Genomic DNA, 27093 nt, shown 5'->3' with positions numbered 1-27093 from the left:
AAAAAAATACCAAGACTTCAATATACTCAGATTTTGAAAGAAACAAAAGCAAAAACCAAAACCACCCAATTTAAAGTCATCTTTTTACATAAATAATTCTGTAAAACTCATTTGGCCGGGTGTGGTGGCTCAAGCCTATAATCTTAGCACTTCGGGAGGCTGAGGCAGGCGGATTGCCTGAGCTCAGGAGCTTGAGACCAGCCTAGGCAACACGGTGAAACCTCGTCTCTACTAAAACACACACACACACACACACACACACACACACACACACACACACTTAGCTGGGCCTGGTGGCATGCACCTGTAGTCCCAGCTACTCAGGAGGCTGAGGCAGGAGAATTGCTTGAATCCGGGAGGTGGAGGTTGCAGTGAGCCGAGATCATGCCACTGCACTCCAGCCTGGGCAACAGAGCAAGACTCTATCTCAAAAAAAAAAAAAATTTCATCTAAGACAGTAAAAACTTGTGAAAGACTCACCGATAATTTTACAAACTTGAAGGCCATTATAAATGCTAAATAAAAGCTGTCATTTTTGTGTGTCCTGCTGTAGTCCCATTATATCATCACACGGGAAGCATATTGATATGGATGTACTTTGCAGGATTCTCAAATTTATCAGGATAAATTACATAAAACTTCCCAATCCCTCTTCAATTCCCAATACTAAGTAATTTTCCTATGTGCAAAGCTAAATTTCTACCAATTTTATCGTCCTGTTGCTGTTGAGGTCATTCTGTGAACCTACATGTATGACTATAAATCATATTTAGAATTTGCATTTGATATTTTTTGTATTTCTAAAATAAGAAAAAGGGCCATTATAAAATGTAATAACCCATGACATCAATTCTCCTCAAAGACACGGTGTGAGCCTTTTTTTTCCCTAGCAATGATAAATCACTGGATATGCCTTGCCAAAATATCTGTAGACTTGTACTTTATGCATATGTATAACATCAATAGTAACATTTCTAAAATGTCTTTATATGCAGTAAACATTAAAAAGAAACTAAAGTGCTTTCTCAGTTTAAAATTAGTAACTTAGATCAGTATAAAACTTTGTACATCTTTCTTTTGTATGCATAGTCTCAAAGAAAAAAACTGACAGTTTAATAACATCTTTAATGTATATATATTTTTAAAATCTTGTCTTAAAAAGAACTCAGGACATTTTAATTCAGTTATTTAGCAGATATTTATTAAAGTAGTTATGATGTTCAAGGCACAGGAAATGTAATAATCTGAATGTTTTTGCCCCCCCAAAACTCATATGTTAAAAACCTAACCACTTAGGAGATGGTACGAGGAGGTAGAGCCTTCAGGAAATGATTAGGTCATGAGGGTGGAGCCCTCTTGAATGAGGTTAGTGCCCTTATAAAAGAGGCCCAGGATCTTAGAAATAATGCCACACATCTACAAGCATCTGATCTTTGACAAACCTGACAAAAACACGCAATGGAGAAAGAATTCCCTATTTAATAAATGGTGTTGGGAAAACTGGCTAGCCATATGCAGAAAACTAAAACTCAACCCCTTCCTTATATCTTATACAAAAATTAACTCAAGATGGATTAAAGACTTAAATGTAAGACCTAAAACCATAAAAACCCTAGATGAAAACCTAGGCAATACCATTCAGGACATAGTCATGGGCAAAGACTTCATGACTAAAACACCAAAAGCAATGTCAACAAAAGGCAAAATTGACAAATGGGATCTAATTAAACTAAAGAGCTTCTGCACAGCAAAAAAAAAAAAAAAAAAAAAAAAACAAAAACAGAACAACAAAAAAAACACCTATCATCAGAGTGAACAGGCAACCTACAAAATGGAGACAATTTTTGCAATCTATCCATCTGACAAAGGGCTAATATCCAGAATCTACAAAGAACTTAAAACAAATTTACAAGAAAAAAATAAAGAACCCCATCAAAAAGTGGGCAAAGGATATGAACAGAAACTTCTTAAAAGAAGACATTTATGCAGCCAACAAACAGAAAAACAGCTAATCATCACTGGTCATTAGAGAAATGCAAATCAAAACCACAATGAGATACCATCTCACACCATTTAGAATGGCGATCATTAAAAAGTCAGGAAACAACAGACGCTGGAGAGGATGTAGAGAAACAGGAACACTTTTACACTGTTGGTGGGAGTGTAAATTAGTTCAGCCATTGTGGAAGACAGTGTGGCAATTCCTCAAGGATATAGAACCAGAAATACCATTTGACCCAGAAATCCCATTACTAGGTATATACCCAAAGGATTATAAATCATTCTATTATAAAGACACATGCACACGTATGTTTACTGCAGCACTATTCACAACAGCAAAGAGTTGGAACCAACCCAAATGTCCATCAATGATACACTGGATAAACAAAATGTGGCACATATACACCATGGAATACTATGTAGCCATAAAAAAAGGATGAGTTCATGTCCTTTGCAGGGAAATGGATGAAGCTGGAAACGATCATTCTCAACAAACTAACACAAGAATAGAAAACCAAACACCACATGTTCTCACTCGTAAGTGGGAGTTGAACAATGAGAACACATGGACACAGGGAGGGGAACATCACACACTGGGGCCTGTCAGTGGTTGGGGGACTAGGGGAGGGATAGCATTAAGGGAAATACCTAATGTAGATGACGGGTTGATGGGTGCAGCAAACCACCATGGCACGTGTATATCTATGTGACAAACCTGCACGTTCTGCACACGTACCCTAGAACTTAAAGTATAAAACAAACAAACAAAAAAAGAGGCCCAAGAGAGATCATTCACTTCTTCCATCACATGAGGAAACAGCAGGAAAGGTTGCAATGAACCAGAAGGTGGGCCCTCAGCAGATACTGAATCTGCTAGCACCTTGATCATGGACAGCCTCCAGAACTGTAGAAAATAAATTTCTGTTGTTTAAAAGCCACCCAGTTTATGGTATTTTGTTATAGCAGCCTGCACGAACTAAGAGAGGATACAACAGTAAAATGATAGCCACAGTCCTTGTCTTCATGGAGCTTGGGTTCCTAGAGAAGAAACAAATACTGAGCCATGAATTATATAATTCAGCGTGTAATTATAATTGTACTGAGTATGAGAAGGAAGAGGTGGATGATATTAGGTGAATATAATAGGAAAATATGGCATTATCTGAAGAGGTCAGAGAAAGATTTTCAGAGGATGTGAGAGTTAAAGCTAAAATCTAAAGATCAAATAAGGATTAGGTATGAGAAGGGAGTTAGTGGGCAATGGGGAAGGAAGAACGTCTAAACAGCAGACACAGGTCCAAAGGCACTGCTGAGGCAGCAATCAAGGAAATACAACAGTGCAGTTGGAAAGCGGAGAGCAAGGAGAGGAATGATAGGAGAGCAGGCCAGGAAGAGGGCAGGACAAACAGCAATCTAATGGCACAGGTTAAAGATTGTAGATTTTATCAAAGAAAAACAGCAAGTCTGTTTGCAAGGGTTGCTAGTTTTTGAAGCAAATGAGCCTTAGGAAATAAAATACACCACTTGTTGGAAGGTACCCAAAGTCTTCCAGTATTTGGCTCTAGCCCGAGTTCCCTATTCCATGTCTCAGAACATCCTCAAAACCCTTCCCCAACACATCCTACACACCAGTGATCCTTCATGCTTACCTGTTGGAAGCAGCTGCGAACACTTGGCTCTATATTACTGCCTCCAAAAGCTGCTACTTCACCTAGCTGCCGGGGGATCTGGATGGCATCATGAAGTAACAGGCCCAGCTGCCTCTGGTCACACATTTCTGTTGGCCCTGCCACTTCCTTAAAGAGATCTGCAAAGAGAGGCAAGAGGTTAACTTTCATCTGCCTACAGTGTTCTTTTACTTAAAATAAATCTTTGGTAATGAGGACTGAACCATGCAGATTAAAAAAATTTCAAAAGGACATGAATCTGATTAGTTGTCTCCTGAATTCCGATGACCTTAGTATTCTGATCTTAATATTCTGCATTACATATGATATTAGATTATTTTAAGAAGCATATAGTTAACCCGTTCCTGCAAGAATGGGTTACATACACATATAAACATAAATCATGCATATATAAATCAATAAACACAAATTTCCTTTTTAAAATGATACAATAAACTCATATGAATTAATTTTATGATCTTCATAAGAACTTCCCTTCTTATTAAGAATGAATGAGCCAAAACAAAGCTTCCTTCATGACTTGTCAAAGGAATAGGTGTAGTTAGGTGCTGTGGCACATGCCTGTAATCTCATCTACCGGAGAGGCTAAGGCAGGAGGATCACTTGAGCCAGGAGTTCGAGACCAGTTTGGGCAACATAGCAAGACCCCAACTCAAAAAAAATAAAAAACACAAAGGAATAAACGTACCTTAAATAACAAACCTTTAAATTTTAACAGATTTGTTTATCAACTTTTTGTGTTCACTCATAAATTCAATATTCTACTAAATGTATATATATTATAACTTATTTTAAAGACTGTTATACTCACATCTATTTTATGTAAGAAACACTAAAAAGTACAAGAAGGTACTTTTTCTCCTTTGGACCAGTCTCCCATTCCTTATTAGCTATAACCACTATTTTTGTTTTACTTCATGTAATGAAATACATTTAATCAAATTTAAAAATTTGTGCATATTTTCATACAGTTTTTAGGATTTTCCATTCATTAAAAAACTGATTTGTTTTATAATTTTCTTAATTCAGTAAAATTAAAACTCTTCTATTTTGTCCACTCTTGGTTTACCTTTTATTCACCATATACAATACTTTGAAGATCAAAATTATTATATTATTTTCAACAATAAAGCTAATAACCTAAGATAATTTACTTTTGGAATAGGAAGAAATTTCAAATACAAACAATCCACTTCATTATATAAATTAATACTTTTTGGAAATAAATTTTCAAGTTCTAAAAATTCAAAAGCACTTAAAATCTAAATGCTCGTCGTGACATTTTCCAAGAATAGAAGAAAGTGGAGTAAATATTTATTGGATTCTAAAAATATTTTCAAACAGTACCTGATATCAGATCAAAATGCATCATTTTCTCTCTCTCTCTTTTTTTTTTTGAGATGGGGTGTCATTCTTGTTGCCCAGGCTGGAGTGCAATGGCATGATCTTGGCTCACTGAAACCTCCACCTACCAGGTTCAAGCAATTCTCCTGCCTCAGCCTCCTGAGCAGCTGGGATTACAGGCATGCACCACCACACCCGGCTAATTTTGTATTTTTAGTAGAGATGGGGTTTCTCCATGTTGGTCAGGCTAGTCTTGAACTCCCGATCACAGTTGATCTGCCCCACATTGGCCTCCCAAAGTGCTGGGGATTACAGGCGTGAGCCACCGTGCCTGGTCCATTCTCTATTTTTATAAGGAATATAATGCTAGATCTAACACTGTCAATGGTGAAATTTCAAACTGAACCAAGCTCAGTGATATTGACACAGTAATTATAATGAAGTATGGCTTTAATTATAAGCATACATAGGGAAAGCAAATTCAATGAAGATAAATTTGATTTTTATTATAATTTTTTCACTTAGATTTGGTTAGAGCTCTACTTATTTCTTTCCATTAAAAAAATTAGACTATCATAGACAAAAATATTTATTCAGCAGTCTTAGTATGATGTTTATTTTAAACCAGTCCCTGGGAAGAGGTCTGTTAAGTAAATAAAAGTTGATGCATATGTATAATAATCTTTGCAGAAAAGTGCACATTTTCAGCAAGATCAACTATGCCCAACTTTCCTCTTTTGAGGCATATGGCTATACCACTATGCCACTATTAAGGTAAAACTACTCACAAAATATAAGGACAAAAGTGTCCTTAGACATTTTGACATATTTCTATAAACCCTTATAAAAGTTCCTACAAAAATTCACATTATCAACATTATAGTCAGATATAAAAAGCAGTGTCAGGGTAAAGGGGCGGGTAATAAGAAAGTCATAATCTAAAAACTCAAATTCTAATACATCAGCACAGAAAAGATACTAATGATAATTTACAAGGATGGTTTGAAAATGTGTACTTTTTTTTTTTTAAGGTCTCGCTTTGCCATCCAGGCTGGAAGTGTGGTGGTCCGACCATGGCTCACTGCAGCCTCCGATTCCTGGGGCTCAAGTGATCCTCCCACCTTAGCCTCCCAAGTAGCTAGGACTACAGGGATGAGCCACTGTGCCTGCTCTGTAAATGTGTTTTTGATGAGGCAAAGAAGCTAGCCAGCTATAAGCATAAAGGCCAGCGCACTGTTAGAACCTAAAAAAAGAATATTCTTAGGAAAGGACCAAGAGAAGAAGGTGTTATGGGGTGAAGACACTGACACTGGGCATTGTATTAATAAAATCAATGTTCAGACAGACACCAATGATCCTGAATGGTGGCCCTGCCATTGCATTTGAAGAGCAAATTGTCTTGAATATTAATTCTAATAAAGGAAACAATAATGATATCACGGGGGAAATAAAAACTGGAATCAGAGTGGTGAAGGTCCTCAAAGTAAAAAGCAAAACAAAACCCCAGGACATTCCAAAGTCTGGATATCCCAGTAAAGATTTAGATTAAAGAGTAAAACCCAAGAGATTTCTTATTTAATTAGTCCTAAAATGGCATACTTCCTGGATTCAATTAAATATCAGAAATTTTACTGTAGAGCCTTCTGCTTCCCCTGCCAAAATCTGAAAGTTAATGTTGAATTATCCACAATGCAAGCTTTGAGGTTGAATTTGCAAATATTTCAGAGTAAGCTCCACACTGTAACTGTTACTTTCAGAGAACCCTAATTGTTTCAGAAGCACAAGAAACCCCAAATCAGAGATGATAAAAAATCCATTTCTAATTTTGTAATATTGATGTTTTCATTAACATTTTCCTTTCCTGATCATTATAAAAAGATAACGTTTTCAGCTTTTGAAATTATATCTTTTCATGATTATGATTCTGAAAACCACTTAAATTCTGGATAAAGTGCCACAAAGCAAAAGCCTTGGGCAAAGCGTTCTTCTGCATGGCTAACTAGGCTCTCACTCCGTCATAGCACCCTATCTCCTAATCCTACAATCAGCTTTTCATTTTATAAAAATCCACATTTCTTTTCACTGACATTCTTGTCAAACTATGTAGGAAAAACAAGCCATCATGGTCTAGACCTGAAATTCAAAATCCAATAACCTCACAGAAATCCCAGAAAATAAAACCTTTTAAAATGTATGCATGTTGACATAAGACACAAAACTAAGTTTACAGGGTCTATAATCAAAATATCCTATTGTTTTTTAGTATCTCTCCATTCACGGAATATCCCTAAACCTCTCCCACAAATGTATGGATTTCTCTGTAAAGAATCATCTGGGAATATGCATGGTGGGATCAAATTCACATTTTATAGACAAAAATAAATCAAAAGATATGTGATAGTAGTTAAGGGTTTGGGGACTCAGTGGCAATTGCTACCATTTATTCAACGACTGCTATTTCTAGGTACCTTAAACATTACTCCTAATTCTTCTCCAAGCAGGAATTATTAGCTTCATTTTTTCCGTTGAAGAAAATTTGCTAAATTTCAGCTTCTTGAACTGTAAAATGGGAATGCTATTACCTTTTAGTTGGCAATATTCAATGAAATCACATAACCTGCCCAAAGACACTCAGCTACTACGTGGTAGAGATTTGAAGACAGGTCTCCTTGGCTCCTGAACACAAGACTTTGCCAAAGCCAATATACCTTTCATTAACTGACAGGTAAAGGAACACTGTTGATTTATTTGGTAAATCCAAATACAATAAAAATTTAAAAATCATGTTTTATTTTGTCACAACTGTAAAACATATTTATTTAAGATTATTGTCTATGTCTGTAAAGGTTCTAGTTCATCTTTTTATTTTAAGCATTGGAAGTATAAAGAAATAAAAAAAAATTTGGGCTTTGGAGTCAGAAAAACTTAGTATCTAATTCTAGCCCCATCCCTTATCAGCTCTGCAGTCTTAGACTAGATTCTTAACCTATCTCAGCATTAATTTTCTCAGCCAGAAAATGGAAATCTCAAATGCCTACATTATGGAGGGATTATTCTAAGAATTAAATGAAATATAGTTTGTAGTTGGGTCTCACTCCATCCTGGCACCTCACCTCTTACTTATAATCAGCTTTCCATTTCACACAAAGCCCCAAGTCTTTGCACTGCCACCTTTTGTCTAACTTGGTATAGGCACAGTAAGGGTTAAAAAAAGAGAAAGAACTATTACTACTAACAAACTATATAATGTAAGTTTCCAATAAATTGTTATAATCATTATTATTACTAAAAACACTGTTGGTATAAGAAAGGTCTTACATACATCTGTATTTTTCTTCCAAGAGACCTTTGGAGAGAGACATTAATCCAATCTTCAGACTCTGCACTCTAATTTTTCCAGTTCGACCCCTAAAATTATAAGAATGTTAATGTGTTAGATGCATTTAAAACCATCTAGAGCATGTTAATTGTTTCTGAATATCTATTTTCTTGGGGGTAAACCATCAAAAATAATTGTATCTTAAAGATGCAACTTTTCTATTAACTTTTAACAATTAATATTAAACCTATTCTATAATTTCACGACATATATTAACAGAGTGTTTGGCCAAGTCTAGAAGAATACACAGCTTGAAGTCACTTTGCACACAACACATGAACTAAGAACGAATTAAAACAAAATGAAAATGATTATAAAGCTGAAAAGACTTCACCTTTAAAAATACTATGAATTGGCCGGGTGCAGTGGCTCACACCTGTAATCCCAGCACTTTGGGAGGCCGAGGCAGGCGGATCACCTGAGGTCGGGAGTTTGAGACCAGCCTGACCAACATGGAGAAACCATGTCTCTACTAAAAATAAAAATACAAAATTAGCCAGGCGTGGTGATGCATGACTGTAATCCCAGCTACTCGGGAGGCTGAGGCAGGAGAATCACTTGAACCTGCGAGGCAGAGGTTGCAGTGAGCCGAGATCATGCCATTGCACTCCAGCCTGGGTGTCAGAGCGAGACTCCATCTCAAACAAACAAACAAACAAAAAAGGCTATGAATTAAACCTATGCGTTAATAATTATAGATGCAAGATTCAAAATAGCTAGAGCTACACACACTATATATGTGACTTCATACAGCAAGAAAAGTCTAGTGATATATCTAAAAACAAGAACACAGACTAGAAACTGAACTATATACTAAGAGCTTACAACTTGCTGAATACTAATTGGTAATTAAGTATTAATTAAGTATAAATATTGGTATTTAAGTATTCAGCAAATTATGAGCCCTTAGTATATAGTTAATTTTATGTCAATGCAGTTTTTATAAATTACTATTGCAATTTTAATAGTCAGTAATCTTAGACAGATGTGAAATCCCTATTTGGGGAAGTATCAAATTATAATTAAAACCAGAATATATTAATTAATCAACATTAGAACATAGTTTTACACAACGCTAAGGATAGATCATTTCCATTTCACTTATAAGTCGACCAGATGAAACATGTTTTTTTATCTTTAAAAGCACAGAGTTTTCTTAATTTCATTGCTTATCAAAGAATTACTGAGTAATCTACCAAATGTTAGTCACAGTAGTCCCAGTCCTAGGGATTGGAAGATAATTACAAAAATTAATAAGATATTATCCTTCCTATGGAATAACACATAGCCCAGAAAAAAAGCCTTTATTGTTATCTTTATTATTGCAGATTTAGGATCCGTTTTCATTTTAGGTTTTTATTGTCCATTTTCTTATATGTTTTTAATACACAAGTACAGCACACTGAAAACCTATGACTAAAAGTTTACATAAATATATTAATGTATAAAAGTTAACAATTTGTGCTATTTTAAAAAACATAAATATTTGTATCTTGTAACTTTAATTTTAAGCAGCCTTCTTGCCAAACTATATTTAATCATTGATTCTATTGATATTTTTACTACTTATACTAATTGATATTCTTCCATTCTCAACTGTATGTACTGAAGGAAGTTTCTGTATGCATATTATGACATATAAAATATGCAATAAATAAGAAAGGAAATCGTGCTTAGGGATTGGTACAATGTATTTTCAAAGTACTCCCTCAATAGGCTAGAGTTTATAATTTATATTAAATCATATCTAATAAACTTACTGAACCCTTAGTTTGTAGGTATATGACATTCAGAATTAACCTATGAAGTGATTAATACTTAATATTAAAATAAACATAGCCCTTCTAAGCAGAATTTCTAAATTAATATAATCATTTCTCACAATTACAGAAACACTAGTTTCACATTAACCCTACAGACAGCCATGCTACAAACTGTGTTTCTACTTTATATTTTTTAGAAGTTTCCTAATTATCACATGAAACAGACAATGTTTGCTTCCTTTCAAAAGCAGGAAATTTTTACTCTCTGGACCCAGTCAGACAACAGACTTGCAGAGGATAACAGAAGGCTTTGTGAATGGGCTGAGACAAGCACATGAATGTGGCTAAGGATAAAGTGATCCCTGCAGGGAAAAATGGTCAAAATAATATGCATTAAAGCATGACTCCCACTCTACTGTCACAACACAAGAAAGGAATATCATCAGGAAGACAATTGACACTGTCAATCACCCATTCATCACACCATCACCAGTTACGAAGGCTTACTGTGATCCTGGCATTGCTCTGTGTACTGTTGGGACCAAGAGAAAAGCAGAAGACATGATTCCTACCCCGATGAACTCACACACTGGCTGAGGAAGGTAAGATAAGAATACAACTAGAAAACATATGGGACAATCCTTTATGTATGGAAGTCAAAAATCAAGTACAAGATCATTGTGGCTGCCTATCATTAGTGATTTAGTCTAGGTAGTCATTAGTTTCACAACAAGTGACAGAGAAGATAAACCTGAAATCAGACATAGATGGTATGTCATGGCATGACTGTCCCAAGTAGGAGAAAGTAGAGTATCACAGAGAAAGCCTGAGCAAAGGCACAGAGACAGGGGTGTGAGCCTTGGAGATAAGACACATTCAGGCCAGGCGTGGTGGCTCACGCCTGTAATCTCAGTACTTTGGGAGGCTGAGGCGGGTGGATCACGAGGTCAGGAAATCGAGACCATCCTGGCCAACATGGTGAAACCCCGTCTCTACTAAAAATACAAAAATTAGCTAGGTGTGGTGGCGCGTGCCTGTAATCCCAGCTACTCAGGAGACTGAGGCAGGAAAATCCCTTGAACCAGGGGGTCGGAGGTTGCAGTGAGCTGAGATCACGCCACTGCACTCCAGCCTGGCAACAGAGTGAGACTCTGTCTCAAAAAAACAAAAACAAAAACAAACAAATAAGATGCAGTCAGGTGGGTCAGAGACTTGCATCAAGGTTAACTGGTTGACCAAACTGTACAGGTTATGTGGGACCAGAAAATAAAGGACATTGATGTAAATAAGCTTCCTGGATGTGAGAGACAAGAGGGAGACAGTAACATATATTAGTGAGTGACATAGCCCAGTGTTGACATATTTAGTCTCCTGATAGTTTTCATAGGCAACTCTTTAAATTGGTTTAACTATAAAGACATTTACTTTATAAAATTATACCATCTTTGGAATAGTGGAAAAAATGACACTGCAGCAAATGAGGTTAATATTTTTGGTAGGAAAAAAACACATTTAAACCTAGTACTCCAGATTATTGCTTTATATCATGATTTCAACACTTTTGATTTCCATTAAATCCAGAAGGAAGATTGTGAAATTAAGCCCTTTCAATCTGGGAGGATGACTTAGGCTGCAAATTCATAAATGAAATCAATTTTATCTTTATAAAGTACTTTTTACATATATTAGTTCATTTGCCCTTCATAATCACCTTTTGTGTGGTAAGCAGAGTGGATATTTTTGTTTCAATTTTTCAGATGAAAAATTAAGATGCCAATGTTAAGTAGCTGCCAACTCACACAGCAATCAGAACCAAAAATTTGAATTCTTGTCATCCATGACAGATGAAAATAAATTCTTTATACAAAGTTCAAAATATCAGGAGGTGGGTACATGTTAAAATTGGAAAAAAACCGTTCACTTAAAATAAAGTATGTTTCCTAGATATGGCAATATAGTAAGAATAATCAAATGATTATCAAAGGACTGAACATTAGTTCTTTAATTACGACTAATATGTAATAGGTAGATAAATTCTCCTGTCTCACTGGGTAAGGTTTTCAATTAGTAAAGAGAAAAGGGCAGAATTAAAGATCCCGAAATCCTTCTACTTTGAGAATTCTGTGATCTGTGTTTGCATCACTCATTGTCAAGAGCTGGCTGAAGCTGAAAACACCAGTTCTGGCTGTATCACACGACAGGAAGGAAGGCAGTCACTGATATATGATTAGTGAGTGAATGTCAGGATGGCTGAATGAATAGAAGTGTTAGAAAAAGGTACCATTCCTCAGATTCACAGATGTATGAGTCTGTAATGTCCTAAGTGGAGGGTAGATAGTAATTTCTAACTGATTCTCAAAGAAAATTATTGGTTGAAAAGAGTTAATAACTATTATTGAGATTAATAAATAAATCATGGTTGTTAGAGAAACCTGGGCAACCAACTCTGGCCGTCTGACATTACTGTCATAAGAGTAACTGTTTTTTCCATAGATTAATCCCCAATACTCCTCTCCAAGATAGAAAGCTACACTGCATGGGCACCATTCTGATCCAGCATGATCTTTGCCATCTTTCTTTTGCATAGATGGGAGATTAGTCCTGAAAGATTTTTTTTTCCTTTAAAATGAAAAATGACAAATTTCAAGATATTGTCTTTCTAAATGAGAAACAGTGGCAAAGTGTAGCATTTCCCACATATTCCCATTTGATGGTGGCAAGTGGAACTGTGCCAACACTTAACTCCCTAGAATATGAATCACGCCATTTCACACACTGCTTCCTCCCAACCAAGTGGCACTATTCCCTTTGGGCTGTCTGGTGAAAAGAGCATATGTGTGCATTATGCACTGAAGAACTGTGTCTCCTAAAATTTATAGGTTAAGGTCCTAACTCCTAGTACCTCAGAATGTGACTGTATTTGGAGATAGGGTCTTTAAAGATGTAATTAAAATGAGGTCATTAGAGTGGGTCGTAATCTGATATGACTGGTGTCCTTAGAGGAAGAGGAGATGAGCACACATCAGACAAGGAAAAATCATGTGAAGACACAGGGAGAAGATGACCATATGCAGACCAGAAAGAGTGGCTTCCATAAAGACTCAACCCGGCCAACACCTTGATCTCACACTCTTAGTGTCTAGAACTGTTAGGAAATAAATTTCTCTTGTTGAAGCCATCCAGTCTATCATTCTTTGTTATGGCAGCCCCAGAAAACCAAAACACTGTGTCAGAGTGATGGACAACAGAAGGCAACTGAACCTCTTCTCCAGTTCTTCCTTAAAATGTAGTTCAAGATGTACACCTCTACCATATTCTATAGGACAGAATGGAGTTCCTAAGTATTCTATTAATTTAGCAATTTTCCTGGGATGTAAAAGTTAAGTTACAGGCTTTGTAGTTAAAACATCTTTGACCAACGATTTTGGTGAATTTACTAAGAAAAAGTATCTTCTGAGGATTTAAATTATTGAAGAGCAACTTAATGGTGGATTAAGGCTAATGGTAATATTTTACCCTAGGAGAACTTAAAATGTGCATTAAAATGAAATGTATTAAAAATATCAGACAGGGATATCACAAATCCTGTATTCATTATGGTAACTGAGACTCATGCTTCAGTGAGCTTCTTAAGAGCCCTCAAGCACACAGTGGCTGATTATTTAGAAAGACTTTGTTATGATATTTGTGAATGCTGAAAGATAAAATACTTTTCTAATTAAAAAAATAGAGGAGGATAGGGAAAGTTTCATTAATTGGTACAAAAGTACATATAGGTAGGGGGAATAAGTTCTAATGTTCTACAGCACTGTAGTGTGAATATAGTAAACAATAATTTATCTCACAGGTTCAAAAGATAGAAGAGAGGATTCTGAATGTTTCCAACATAAAGAAGTAATGAATATTTCAGGTGATGGATATTTTAACTTCCCTGATTCGATTTTTACAAACTGTATGCATGTATTGAAATATCACTGTGTACTTTATAAATATGTACAGTTATTACATGTAAACTAAAAGGAATAGAAAAAAAACCCCCAAACTTTAGTCAGTTCATTGCTAAAGCTATCATCATCATTATTTACTTCTTATACAGAACCAATCAGCTCCTAAATGTGTGCATTTATGAATGATCATCTATCTTCTTTATCTCTAAATCAAAGGTTGGTAAATACAAATTTTCATGTAGCTAATTAATAGACAATAACTTTTTGGGTATGAGAGGCAAAAACAACAGTTCTAGTTTTCTTTTCTTTTTTTTTTTTTTGAGACAGTCTTGCTCTGTCACCCAGACTGGAGTGGAGTGGCGTGATCTCAGCTCACTGCAACCTTTACCTCCTGGGTTCAAGAGATTCTCCTGCCTCAGCCTCCCAAGTAGCTGAGATTACAGGCACCTGCCATGATGCCTGGCTAATTTTTGTATTTTTAGTAGAGACAGGGTTTCACCATGTTGGTCACGCTGGTCTCAAACCCCTAACCTCAGGTCATCCGCCCACCTCGGCCTCCCAAAGTGCTGAGATTACAGGTGTGAGCCACCACGCCCGGCCCAGTTCTAGTTTTCTTATTTCATCTTTGCATACTTTAACTCCCTACCAGAACAATTAGTAATTCCTAATGTTTCAGAAATATCAGCCCACAGCAGGTCTTTCTAGAACTATTTCACAAATGCACTGTCGTATTCAAAAGGGCCAAGTTAATGGCAAATGAGTTATGCTGGGAGTTGAGTGTGCTTTATGAACAGTGAGTACCTAACTAAATGACAGATATTAAAGTGTCCTGTAGCATAAATTATTTAAAACACCATATATGTATACACACACACACACACACACACACAACCACTATGCAAATAAAGCGAGTATTAAAAGACTATCTCGTTCATGGCCATTCAAATCACTCTTCAGTTGGATTACAAAGATTGTAGAGCAGATTATTATGAGCTAATAAATTATTGTAATTCATAACAATAAACAGAATATTTTTTATTTTGAAAAAAGAATACTGTGAGACATTATGAAACAAGAAGAAAGTAGGACTCAGTTATACTGTTTCACCTAGCTTCTTGGCAAAGAATACTATAAATCTGACAGTCTTTGTAAATTGAAGCAAAATTTTAAAATGAAAGATGTACATTCTTTTCTGTTCTATTGTTTGTTAAGAAGCTCAGTGACTTGTAAAATCATTCATTTTCAACAACAAACATAAATATTTCCACTGGGAAAGTAATTTGAAAGCACTTATTAAAAAATTCACTTAAAAATCAGACATTTTCTATTAACATATTTCATTCAATGATTGTATTTTAATGAGAAAAATATAAACTTACGTGTCATAGACATTGAGCAACCAATTGAGACACATATCAACACAGAGTGGAACGTTGACCAGGTCCTTATGCATTTGCTCAAGTCCATCATAAGTTGTTGTCAGACAGTTGATGACATCTGGAACACTGAGGAGCTGGTCATTTTGGTTCAACTTGTGCTGTTTGAAAATTTCATTTGTTGTACTCAACTCTAAGAGATCCACTAACCAGGAGAGAAGAAGGAATGTGTACAGTCATTACATTACATTACATAACAACATCACAACAAAGGCATTTCTAGTCTCAAGTATTTAGCTTGATTCTTCAATTTAAGAATCTATCCTTGTTAGCTAAATTTCAGCTTTTAAAGAAACAAACACATTTCTATTCTTACATTTTACCACACTTTCATACTTTTGAATCTGAACTCTGTCACTTCCCAATCTTATCTCATTTTTTGCTCTTTGGAATATTAATTGTTCCTACCTTCTTTTTCCGGCTTTCCCTTTGCCGGGCTCTTTTTGCTTTTAAATGTAGCAAGGCATAAATCTCTCGCTCTACTCCAAATGGCAACACATATCAAATATTACACTGCTCTCCTCATCTTAACTCCTGCAAACAGCCTGTGCACTGTTCTCTTCATTCTTTGTATCACAGCCAAACTAATTGTTCTTAAACAGTTTTTTATCATGTACATCATTACATACAAAGTTTACTGAAGATGCTCCATATTAAAAAACAGGTTTTATAGAAAAATAACAGCTCTCCACTGCCTGCTGAATCAAGCCTGATCTATAAGATTGTCACAATCTGGCCCTAACCTGGTTTACTTCCAATGATGCTCTGACACAGAGGTGACCTGTAGCTAAGAAGAAGTACTAGAGCAGTCAGTACTCTAGACACAGAGGTGACCTGTAGCTAAGAAGTACTAGACAGTCCCCACATCCGTTGGTCTTCACAGATTTGTTCCCATCCTTACTCTTCATGTGTACAACATCTATGGTAGGCATGGCTGGGGCTAGAGCCAGGAGGGTGTGCACAGGAGGCAAAGGCAGAGCCCCTGCTCTGAAAAACATACTGATGGCTTTACTAAAAGGAGGAGTAAACATGCCCTATGAGAAGAATATGCAAATTTCTGCTAGAGCTACTACTTCTAAGAGAGGAAGGACAACTGGAAAAGGCTCCCTGGAGAGGTGCAATTTGAAATGGGCTTAGAAAAATGGATAAAATACAAGAGATCCACATGAAGTGAGGAAAGAATTCCAGGTTTAGAGAAGTGCTTGAGAAAAGGCAAGAATTCACTCAAGCCCAGAGGCTCTAAGGAATGGTGGACTGCAGTGTGGGTGATGCGCGACTTACACACGAGTGGTGTTTGCCTACAGTGAAACAGACAGGAGAAATGCATGATCCAGGCACACACTGCCCAAGGGGAGGCCTGCAAAGGCCTGAAGGAGGAGTTTAGATGAAAACGACAAAATTTTTTTTAACTTAATCAATTTTAAGTCATTCATTCACTAACTGAAAACAAAGAGACAAAGCAGATTATCAAACTACCATGTATCTATCTATACATTTATTGAGTGTGGAGATGACTCTTCTAAATTTAAACATCTGGGTAAGGAAAATCAGAGCCCACATTAATTTAAGGTCTGCTCATAGACATCAGTTTTTATAAAATTCTTTCTCTCTGTATTTAACCTTTTAGCATAAAAAAATTAGACTAGAAGAACTCTAATCTTATTTTTGCTTATTTTTTTAACTTTTTAGCATTAAAAAATAAGAGGCAAAGAGAAAATAGTTGGTTATTTACATATATGTTATATATTTAACTTTTAGAATTAAAAATAAGAGGCAAAGAGAAAAAATAAGGTTATATACATATAAAACCAACTTCTTTCTCTTCGCCTGATGCAAAAACTGTTCTCTCAAAAAATATAACATATTTTGACAGTTAACTAAAATGAACAAATAGTATTTGTATTTATCCATTTGTAACCATTGAATAACTAATAATTTTGAATTTTTAAAGACATATGAAATGTGTCCATGCTAGCTGTCTGAGTAACACAGAATTATTTATTTTTTAAGTTATCTACAAATTAAAAGAACTGCTTTAAACGCATACAGAGTAAAATGATTTCAAAAACAACTCAACAGGGAAGACTTTTTTTTTCTTTTTTTTTAAAGAGATAAACATAAAACATACAAGTCTGGATAACGAACCAATCCATTTCCTTCAGATGTCAAATGTATCACTGGTAAACTTAAGCTAATAACAAAAATAAGTCAAATAAGCTTCATATGAGTTAGAGAAGGTGTCAGAAAAAAACTAAGAACCATCTGGAATTTTCACTGTAATTCTTACCTCATTTCTTTGCCCTGTACAGTTGACGCTTGAACAGCGCCAGTTTGAACTGTGAGGGTCCACCTACACGTGGAGTTTTTTCAATTAAAGTTAAGCACTGAATGTGCCTGCCTCTCTTCCCTCCTCTACCCTTTCTGCCTCTGCTACCCCTGAGACAGCAACACCAACTGCTCCTCTTCTTCCTCCCCCTCAGTTTAATCAACATGAAGTCAACGAGGATGAAGACCCTTTATGATGATCACTTCCACTTAGTGAACATTAAATATATTTTGTCTTTTAATACTTTCTATTTTCTTTTCTCTAGCTTACTTTGTTGTAGAATAAGAGTATATAATACATAGCATATCAAATATGTGTTAATTGACTGTTAACATGTTAAGTTTTGGGTGTCAAGGGTCAACTGTAAACAGTTTTCAATTGTTAACCTCTAGAGGGCAGAAGCAAAATGCCTGACAAAGGAAAGTGTTTAATAAAGGACAGTAGCTGGGGAACTACAGCTCCCCACAGACACCAAGGAACATATTCAAATATGGCCAAAAGGCTCTAAGTTTTCTGAATTCCAACATTAATTATGCCAGTAACACAGCACTGCTGTTGGATCCCCACATGGCATCAGGTGACAACAGACCAAATTCCAAAAAGCCCATTTCCTGCATCAGGCTGTCCTTGCATTTCTTTCTGAAGTCTCCCTGGTTATACACTCTGTAGCTGTGACACTAATTTGCCACATCCCACAGACTATCATGTCTTCAATTTTTAGTGATTTACTCTGACACTTTGTCTTAGTGCCTAAGTCAAGCATAAATCCTCCTGAAATGTGTCACATTTAGGTACCTTTAAAGAACTGACTACATTTAAATCATAGAAAATTATGATTAAGATTTTCTCATTTCAAAGGGAGAAAAATGACAAGCTCAGTCATGAGGCAAATGAAACAAACAGCAGAATCATTTTCTATCCAACTTTCTGATTTTTTCTTTAATCCCACATACAAGACACAGGGGATGGAATAGAAATGCATCATCATTCTCCTGTTCTGCAAAACAATGAACACTGTTAAGCACCCAATCTTGGGTTTCTGTGACACTTCTCCAGGTGTCAAGCTATGTGGCCATTCTTTTTTTTTTTATTTTATTATTATTATTTTTAGCATTTCCCCTATCTCCTCTTCCCCAGAAATATAGGCAGAGCTCAAGGTTTCACATCTGGCCTTTCACTCTGTGAGCCTGAGGCCCTCACTCACTCCCCTTACTTCTGTTATTGCTTCTCTTTGGATGGCTCCAGATTCTCTTTTCCCCTGCTGATCTCCTGCCTCAACACTTGACCCATGTCCCATTGCTCTGATCCCTACAGGAGCTACATAATTCTCTTTTAGGAACCTCTGCCCATAAAGGCCTGGCCTTCTTGTCATGATGAAATCCAGTCTGCAAACCGTGAAATACCCTAACATCCTTCCTTCTTCTACCCACCACAATTTACCAACTACTCAATACCCCCAGTCATCAGTTCTTCCTCAGGCAGCCTTAAAAATCCAGACCCTCATCTCCCCTCCTACAACTCCCAGCCAGCTCAGCCTTGATCATCCTTCGCCTGAACTATTTACCCATTCTCTGTTCTCTGCCCTTTGGTGTTTCTTAGATATTCCCTAAAGCATAATTCCACCTCTGGCCCTATCTCTAAACTCCCACAATACAGAAAATGCCTCATGGCTCCCCATTCTATAACGAAAAATATCCAAACATGAAATACAACACAATAAGAACTTGAGGAACAAAACAGAAAGGAATTTCAGGAAAGAAATGACCTTCAAATTGACCTAAACTAACTTTAAGGAAATTTCTGGATATTGGACAAAATAGCTAAGCTATTCCATACAGACTCTATAACTTGATGTTCCCTGAACACCATCCACACCTTAATTCTCACACAGATAACTCCTTCCCTTCTTATCCCCAATTAACTGCCCCATGCCTAAATCCCAGGTGCCTTTTATAGCCTGGCTCATATGCCCACTAATCAAGGAAACCTGCCTTCTTCTTCATAATGAGGGGACTCTCTCCCTCCTCGGAACATATTTCCCTTTTGCTTCTCTGCTATTATCTATCACATAAAGTTTCAAAATCAAAATACAAAGGAATACAGAAAATACCTATGTGTGGTCTAAAAGAAAATAATAGAACAAACACCCATTAGTCCATCACACAGCTGAAAAAAACAGAATGTTACCACTATCTTGGAAGCTCCTTGGGAATCCTGCCTAATTACATCCTCTTACAATTACAGGGGTAACCATTAACCTTTGTATTTCACTTTCAGTTTTTAAAAGTGTATATAGTGTTAGTTTTGCATGGGTTTGAACTACATATAAATGGAACAGAGTGGTACACATTTTTTTCTGCCATTTAATTTTTTCATTTAGTTTTATAGTTCTAAGATTAAATCATGTTGATGCTGATTAGTAGCTCATTGATTTTTGCTGCTGTATTATATTTACAAATACGCCAAAACTGAGTAAGTTTTACTATTAAAAAGTGCTGCTATAAATCTCCTTGGACACATCTTCTGGCGTACTGCTATACAACCTTCAAACTCAAATCATTCACTCAATGTGTCCTAAGCAACCCTGCTCCGTGCCAGAAATTGTATGAGGTCCTAAGTAGAGATGAACACAGACTGATCCCTCCCATGATGGAGAAGGAAACAATAACTAGTAAACAGAATATTAAAAATTACGACTGACACTTTGCCTTACTGCCTAAACCAAGCACCAGAAGTGTCATGTAAGGAAAAGAACAGTTCTATGAGGCGCCATCGAAAACCTCATTAAAAGAGAGGTGATCAACAACATTGAGACCTACAGGAATGAGTGTACCAGCCAAGGGAAGAACAGAAGTATTAAGTTGGTGCAAAAGTAATTGAGGTTTTTGCCATTACTTTTAATGAAATATCCTAACTTACTTTTAATGGCAAAAACAGCAATTATTTTTGCACCAACCTATACAAAGCGCTAGGACAAGTGCTTTTTAGGCAGGAGGAATGGAATACAGCGTTTGCCATTTCTATCACTAAGTGGATGGTGAAATGGTGATGCCCCAGCAGAGCAGAGGGAAGGAGGTGGACAGAGAGGTGAGCCAGGCAAAGACCATTCCATTCTGAGGGCAGCAGCAATCTTTTGTAAGCAGGGCACTGGGTCCATGTGCAACGTTCTCCAAATATGAGTTCCTTCAGTGTGAGAATCAAGTCTCTTTATACTGTTTTATCTCCTGCACAATCTTGGAGCCCAACAGATGAATGAACAATGACACTGCCCTCTGCCTTATGCTGGGTGGGGATTTGCACATAATGAGAGACAGCCATGACCTAAAGTAGTTCACAGTGGAGACGGGACAATCCACCTAACATTATTCGAGCATACAAAGGCAAGCACTTGTCACTAAGGTGAGAGAACCTGCTATTACAGGCAATCATAAACTACTGGGAAAAACGTGGAGACGGGTAGGATTAGCTTGTAAATGTTTCCAAAAGAGGTAAATCTTTAACAGTATTTGGGAGGAAAAAAGGGTTACAGGCCATTGCAGAGAAAGGGTCAGGGTATTTCTAGTAAACGGAAAGGAAGGGAGAGGAAGAAGCAGATTAATAATAAACTGGTGAGCTCCAGGAGTAGCCCACAGGCCTTGGCTGGAGGGCAGTGGGAGAAGGCTATGGGAAAAGTGAAGGCCAGTTGGCTCTGAAGAAAGTACCTCATATACTTGAAATCCAATACAATCTAGCCCTTTTCTAGCTGTCATTTAGTTGTTTAATTGTCATTACCAATCTTGTTTAGTTTAGAAGTTGGACGAGCGTCCCTTCTGTTCCTCTCAGGTTTGAGGGGAAGAGCTGAGGAGGGGTTTTTTTTCTTTAGGAATCCAAAGAACCAAGAGAAGAAAACACCAAATGTGTTAATATGTTTATCCACCCAGAAGTGTTGTTGAAAACTGGGACCGTGTTCATAACAACAAAAAGCAGTCTTCTGTCAATGGAAATTTTGTGGCTGAGTCATTTGTCCTCATTTTATAGCTCATCAGGCCTAAGAAGAACTTCCAGACCCGTCAACTGGATCCTGGATGTGCAGCTGAGCTTCTTTCAAAACTGCTGTCACCATGGACTCCTGCGCAGACCAAATATCCCTTGTGTGTGTTCATAATTTACCTCCTATTCTCTTTTTGCTCAACATACTGATCAGTAGCCAGCGCGTGGTGGCTTTCTTTGCTTTGTCCTGGTAATTCTGCAACACTTGCTGCAACTACTACAACCTGCTAATTATCTTAGAGGATCTGTGGATTATGCAAGAGTCAAGGTCATCTCATTCTTCCTTGTTGCCTTATCTGGAGGTGTCTTTCAGCCCTGTAGACTTCTCTTCCATATATAGCTTAAGCTTTTCTTATTTTCAAGCTTTGCATTCCTGTTTTTTCTCAATGACGTTATACCTCTCTTAACTCTTCCTGCAGCCAGCTTAAAATTTATTGCTAATTTCTATTGACTTTCAAGGAGCAGATTTTTCAACTCTAACGTATCATTTTTCAAAGCATAATTTTCAAAGCATCACTGAACTGCCTACACGTATATTAACAGTTAACAAAAGGTAGCAAACAAGAATACTTGAAACTTTTCAATTTACCCTATCTTAAAAGAATAGGTAAATATCACTTTCCACATCAATTATCTGACAAGGCCTAGGGTAGACTCAATCATTAGAACTAAAACCACAAATAGAATCCAGATAGCATAAATCTATATGCTAAGTATTCACACTGCTACTTAATTTTAGGTTATTTTGCAGGGGGAAATATCCTTTTGATGAAAGGACTGTCACAGAATTCCACTCTGAACACATCCTCCACAGGAAAAATGCAATGATAATACTAAATGTCTCAAGATATATTTAAAAGAAAATAGAGCATTTTATCTCACTTGTTAAGGTGCCAGTTCAATTTTAGATCAGGAATGTGATTTTTTAGTGTTTCTTTATATACAGTTATATTGAGACAAACTGGAACTCTACACTTCCAAATGGGCAAAAGGTACTGAAAACACATGACTTAATACTTTCTTTGATTTAATCCTTTTAAATTGGGTGGCAGCACAATTTTTGAAAAAGCTTTTTACATTACTCTTGTGTTTTGGTTAATTTTGTTCTCCAAGTAAGAATGGCATGTGTTCAGTACTGCACACTGATGGGGCAAGTAATAAAACATTTATAGAAACAAAACCAACTCCTTGAGTGAGGTACACTGAAAACCAGATTAACTCGGCAAACACTCCATCCTCTTCATTTATCTTTCTCTTGGAAAAAAAAAAAAAAAAAGGCAATTCAAGTAACAGATTGATTAACTTTGGAAGAATAACTCACAACATAGTGCTTTTTGTAGTCTTCGGATTTTGATTGCTGTACGGTAGGCAGAAAAACGTACGTTATTCAGGTCAGCTGAAATAGAAAAAGGAAGAATTCGAAGATAGGCTTATTATTAAATATATATTGAATGCCCAGAATGTATCTGGTTATTTTGGATGATGAAAAAATATTATGTCTGCCTGAAATAAAAAGTCTTCTCCCAAATTCCCCAACACGTATTTAAGAAAAAAATTAAATGATCATTAGCACCATGTTGAGATATATCTCAAAGCAGTGCTACAGAGAAAATTCTAAGAAAGTATTTTCAAACAGGTGTCAGGGCTCAGAACATGGTGGGTTGAGTACTTTGAAATGAAAGAGACTGGCAGGCCTCAGAAGTAAGGTCTCTCTGACCTCTGGGTCTCTTGTCTCCTGACCCTCTTTCTCCTTCCAAAGTGATAAATAGAAACCAGAATTCCTCTTCCCCAAGGTGGGTCATAAAAACTAGAACTTCTCTTCCCCAAAGCAAGCCATAAAATCTAGCAAGTTCACTGTGACCTTCTCCCTTCTCTCCTGAAGATTCTCCTGTGACAGGTATCCTGTCCCTGGAGGAAAGGAATACGCTACAGGGAGAAGCCAAGAAGAATCTGAATAGATAGGCCTTGCTGGAATTCCCTTCTCCGTCTATTATCATTAAATTATACCCTTTCATCCAATCACAATTCAATGCAGTCATCCATTCCTGACTCAATCTAAGTGTAAAAATAGATACTTTTCCCTGTTGTCTTTGAGTCTTCTGAAGGCTCTCGTGTCAGGTAAAACTTTGATTAAGTAAATTTCTTGTGCTTTTCTGGTTGACCTGTCATTTGTTACAGGAGTGTCACCATGACCCTTATGATGGGTGAGAAAAGGTACCACCCCTTTCAGCCCTTTGGTAGGAAAAAGAGGAAGGTGATGAAGAGAAAGCACAGCTGTCATATGGCTTATTAAATGCACTGCACAGTAGGCAGAGGGCCCTTCCTTTTTTTCCCGATAAAGGAGATTTTCCTCCAGGGGCATCTCCCCCAAGGACACTTCATTTTCTTCCAACCACACTGTCCAGCTCACTATTCATGGAGCTCATCTTATTTCTATGCTCCTCCCATCCTGATTGATTTGGTTTTTCTGCCCTTTTGCAGATCTGGTTAAAATGATCCTATAACCCATACTCAACTCTTTGGAAACAACAGATATTGTAATTTCTTTCTTTGTCCCCTAAAGACAGAGTATCAGAGATTAGTAGAGTTAAAGGAAAATTCAGATATCATCAAAATTTGCCCCTTCATTTTACAAACTAAGCAAACCAGTTCTATGTCTTTTGTTTGTCCAATTTTTGCAGGCCCCTTCACACACCAAAAAAAAAACTCACACAGAAGCCCAACATTTAAAGAGATTAAAAAAGGGGGCATCCCTTTTATTGAAATGGGAGAGGGAGGCTTCAGGTGCTGCTCTTCCCTCCAGCATCTCCTTAGCTACCCAAAGAGAAAACTTAAAAAAAACCACTGGACCAACCAGAGGAAATAGGTTAAACAATAAGTTGAAAGCCACATTGCACTAGAAATTAAAACAAAATCGGAATTCTTGTCTGTGTTTTCTTGCATTTTTATATAAAAATGAATTTAGCTTTTAACAATTTAGACAAATTTAAACTAGGTGAGCTAATTTGATGGCATGTACTAAATAAAAAGTGAGCCAAAAGCAAATTTAAGGCAGTGGATTAAAGTTGGCTATATTGTAATTGTATATCTATATATATTTTTTGTGTGCAAAGCTGAAGGTTAAGATGACTCAATACGAAGGAGGTAAAAACTACAATTACATTCCTCCCTGTAAATCAACCCTTTTTGGCTCACATGATTTCAAACCACACAATTCTCCTAAGAAAGGCAATACCTGTTTACTGCATTGCCCTTAGAAATTTAACTGCTTTTAAATGTCAATGACATGATTCTTTTAACATTAATATGCCATGTAAGAAAAGCTGGTCATTAGCTCCTATTTAACAATATACAGTTCTCAGCCGGGCACAGTGGTTCACGCCTGTAATCCTAGCACTTTGGGAGGCTGAGGCGGGTGGATTGCCTAAGCTCAGGACTTCGAGACCAGCCTGGGCAACACGGTAAAACCCTGTCTCTACTAAAATACAAAAAATTAGCTGGGAGTGGCAGCGGGCGCCTGTAGTCCCAGCTACTCAGGAGCCTGAGGCAGGAGAATTGCTTGAATCCAAGAGGCGAGGCAGAGGTTGCAGTGAGCCGAGATCACGCCACTGCACTCCAGCCTGGGCAACAGAGCGAGAATCCACTCTCCTCCCCGCCCCAAAAAAAGAATACACAGTTCTCAGTTGTTTAGGTTAATTTATTACTATTAATAACACTTACCAAGGGATTGAAAGAGTTCGGTCATTTTAGGATGGTCCCAACAGGTGGTCTGTGTTTGATGGCTGGAAAAAAAAAGGTAAACTTTTAAAAATAAACAAAAAATCAAAAAACTTCACACAGGCCAAAAAGGAAATACCCAAGTAGAAACGATTTTTTTCAAATTTTTAAAAATACATGCAAAATTATCCTCATTATCAACCATTCAGAAACCCAATGCCCAATTATCACTTAATATTTGAAACACTGGCCGGTGCAATGGCTCTTCCTGTAATCCCAGCACTTTGGGAGGCCGAGGCAGGTGGATCACTTGAGGTCAGGAGTTTGAGACGAGCCTGGCCAACATGCCGAAACCCCATCTCTACTAAAAATACATAAATTAGCCAGCTGTGGTGGCGGGTGCCTGTAGTCCGAGCTACTCAGGAGGGTGAGGCATGAGAATCGCTTGAACCTGGGAGGTGGAGGTTGCAGTGAGCCGAGATCGTTTCACTGCACTCTAGCCTGGGTGACAGAGTGAGATACTGTCTCAAAAAAATAAAAAATATTAATAATAAATTTTAGCCAGGTGTGGTGCCTCACATCTATAATCCCAACACTTTGGGAGCCTCAGTTGGGAGCCCAAGAGTTTGAGACCAGCTGGGCAATATAGCGAGACCTCATCTCTATACAAAAGTTTTTTATAAAAATTTTTTAATAATAAATTTCATTTGAGCAACTACATTGTAAAAAAAAAATGAAATCTTTGCTTTGCCTATTTCAAACAGAACTGAAACTAAAAATTAAAACCTAGATATAAAATGTGACTGTCATGAATCCTTGGGCCCTGGCTTGATGTGGCCAGATCAATGCAGGCTCCAGAATAAACCCATATCTGTTAAACAGATGTAGATTATCATTCAGAACGAATCCTCCAACAGCAGAAGTAGTGCTGTGAGAGTCACTACACCTTAAAAGTCTCGTCATATTTCCAAAGACTGCAGAAACAAGTTTAACTCTGAATCACATCATCCCACAATCTACGGAGCCTCCCTCCTCTTCTACCTTGAGTCGAACTTTCCTCAGTGCAAATCTACCCTTTCTTCTCTTCATGTGTATCTGGATTCCCCACTCCCCTCAGGCAAGTGTCTCTTGCCATTTTGACTCTCTGTTCCTCTTCTCAGCTTCCTCCCATTAACCAGTATTATTATTTTCTATATGTATTAAATTGTTTTCCTCATGTTCTTCACTTTAAAAGCAAGTTTTATACTTTCTCTTTTTCTGTAAATTTCAAAACTAATTCATATGTGAGATGGAAGTTTTGGGGTGATAAGTTGAGGTTAAAACATAAACGGAATGCTTCAATTAAGTTTCTTAGGTAAACAGTTCATGACTTTGGTGGGTCAGTGGCCTTACATTTAAAAAGAGTTAACTGCCCCTTATCTAGGTCAGGGTAGATTAATAACATTTAACAGTGCTCCAAAGAC

The 27093-nt window shown here is 37.0% G+C and overlaps 1 protein-coding gene across 5 annotated transcripts in view; it reads right to left on the bottom strand.

Moving 5' to 3' along the window:
* Nucleotides 1-27093, bottom strand: part of UTRN (utrophin) — a 516343-nt gene that overhangs the window by 55382 nt on the left and 433868 nt on the right. For all 5 annotated transcript variants that reach the window (XM_055266343.2, XM_055266390.2, XM_055266360.2 and 2 more), the window contains 5 exons: nt 25634-25695; nt 23235-23309; nt 15502-15703; nt 8356-8441; nt 3651-3808 (listed from right to left, as the gene is read on the bottom strand). In XM_055266343.2, coding sequence (XP_055122318.1) covers nt 3651-3808; nt 8356-8441; nt 15502-15703; nt 23235-23309; nt 25634-25695 — 583 coding nt within the window. The remainder of the gene's footprint in view (nt 1-3650; nt 3809-8355; nt 8442-15501; nt 15704-23234; nt 23310-25633; nt 25696-27093) is intronic.

This window comes from Symphalangus syndactylus, chromosome 2 (genome assembly GCF_028878055.3).
Source record: "Symphalangus syndactylus isolate Jambi chromosome 2, NHGRI_mSymSyn1-v2.1_pri, whole genome shotgun sequence".
Classification (NCBI taxonomy): Eukaryota; Metazoa; Chordata; class Mammalia; order Primates; family Hylobatidae; genus Symphalangus; species Symphalangus syndactylus.
The sequence above is the reverse complement of the archived record's forward strand: the minus strand, read 5'-3'. Positions and strand labels throughout refer to the sequence as shown.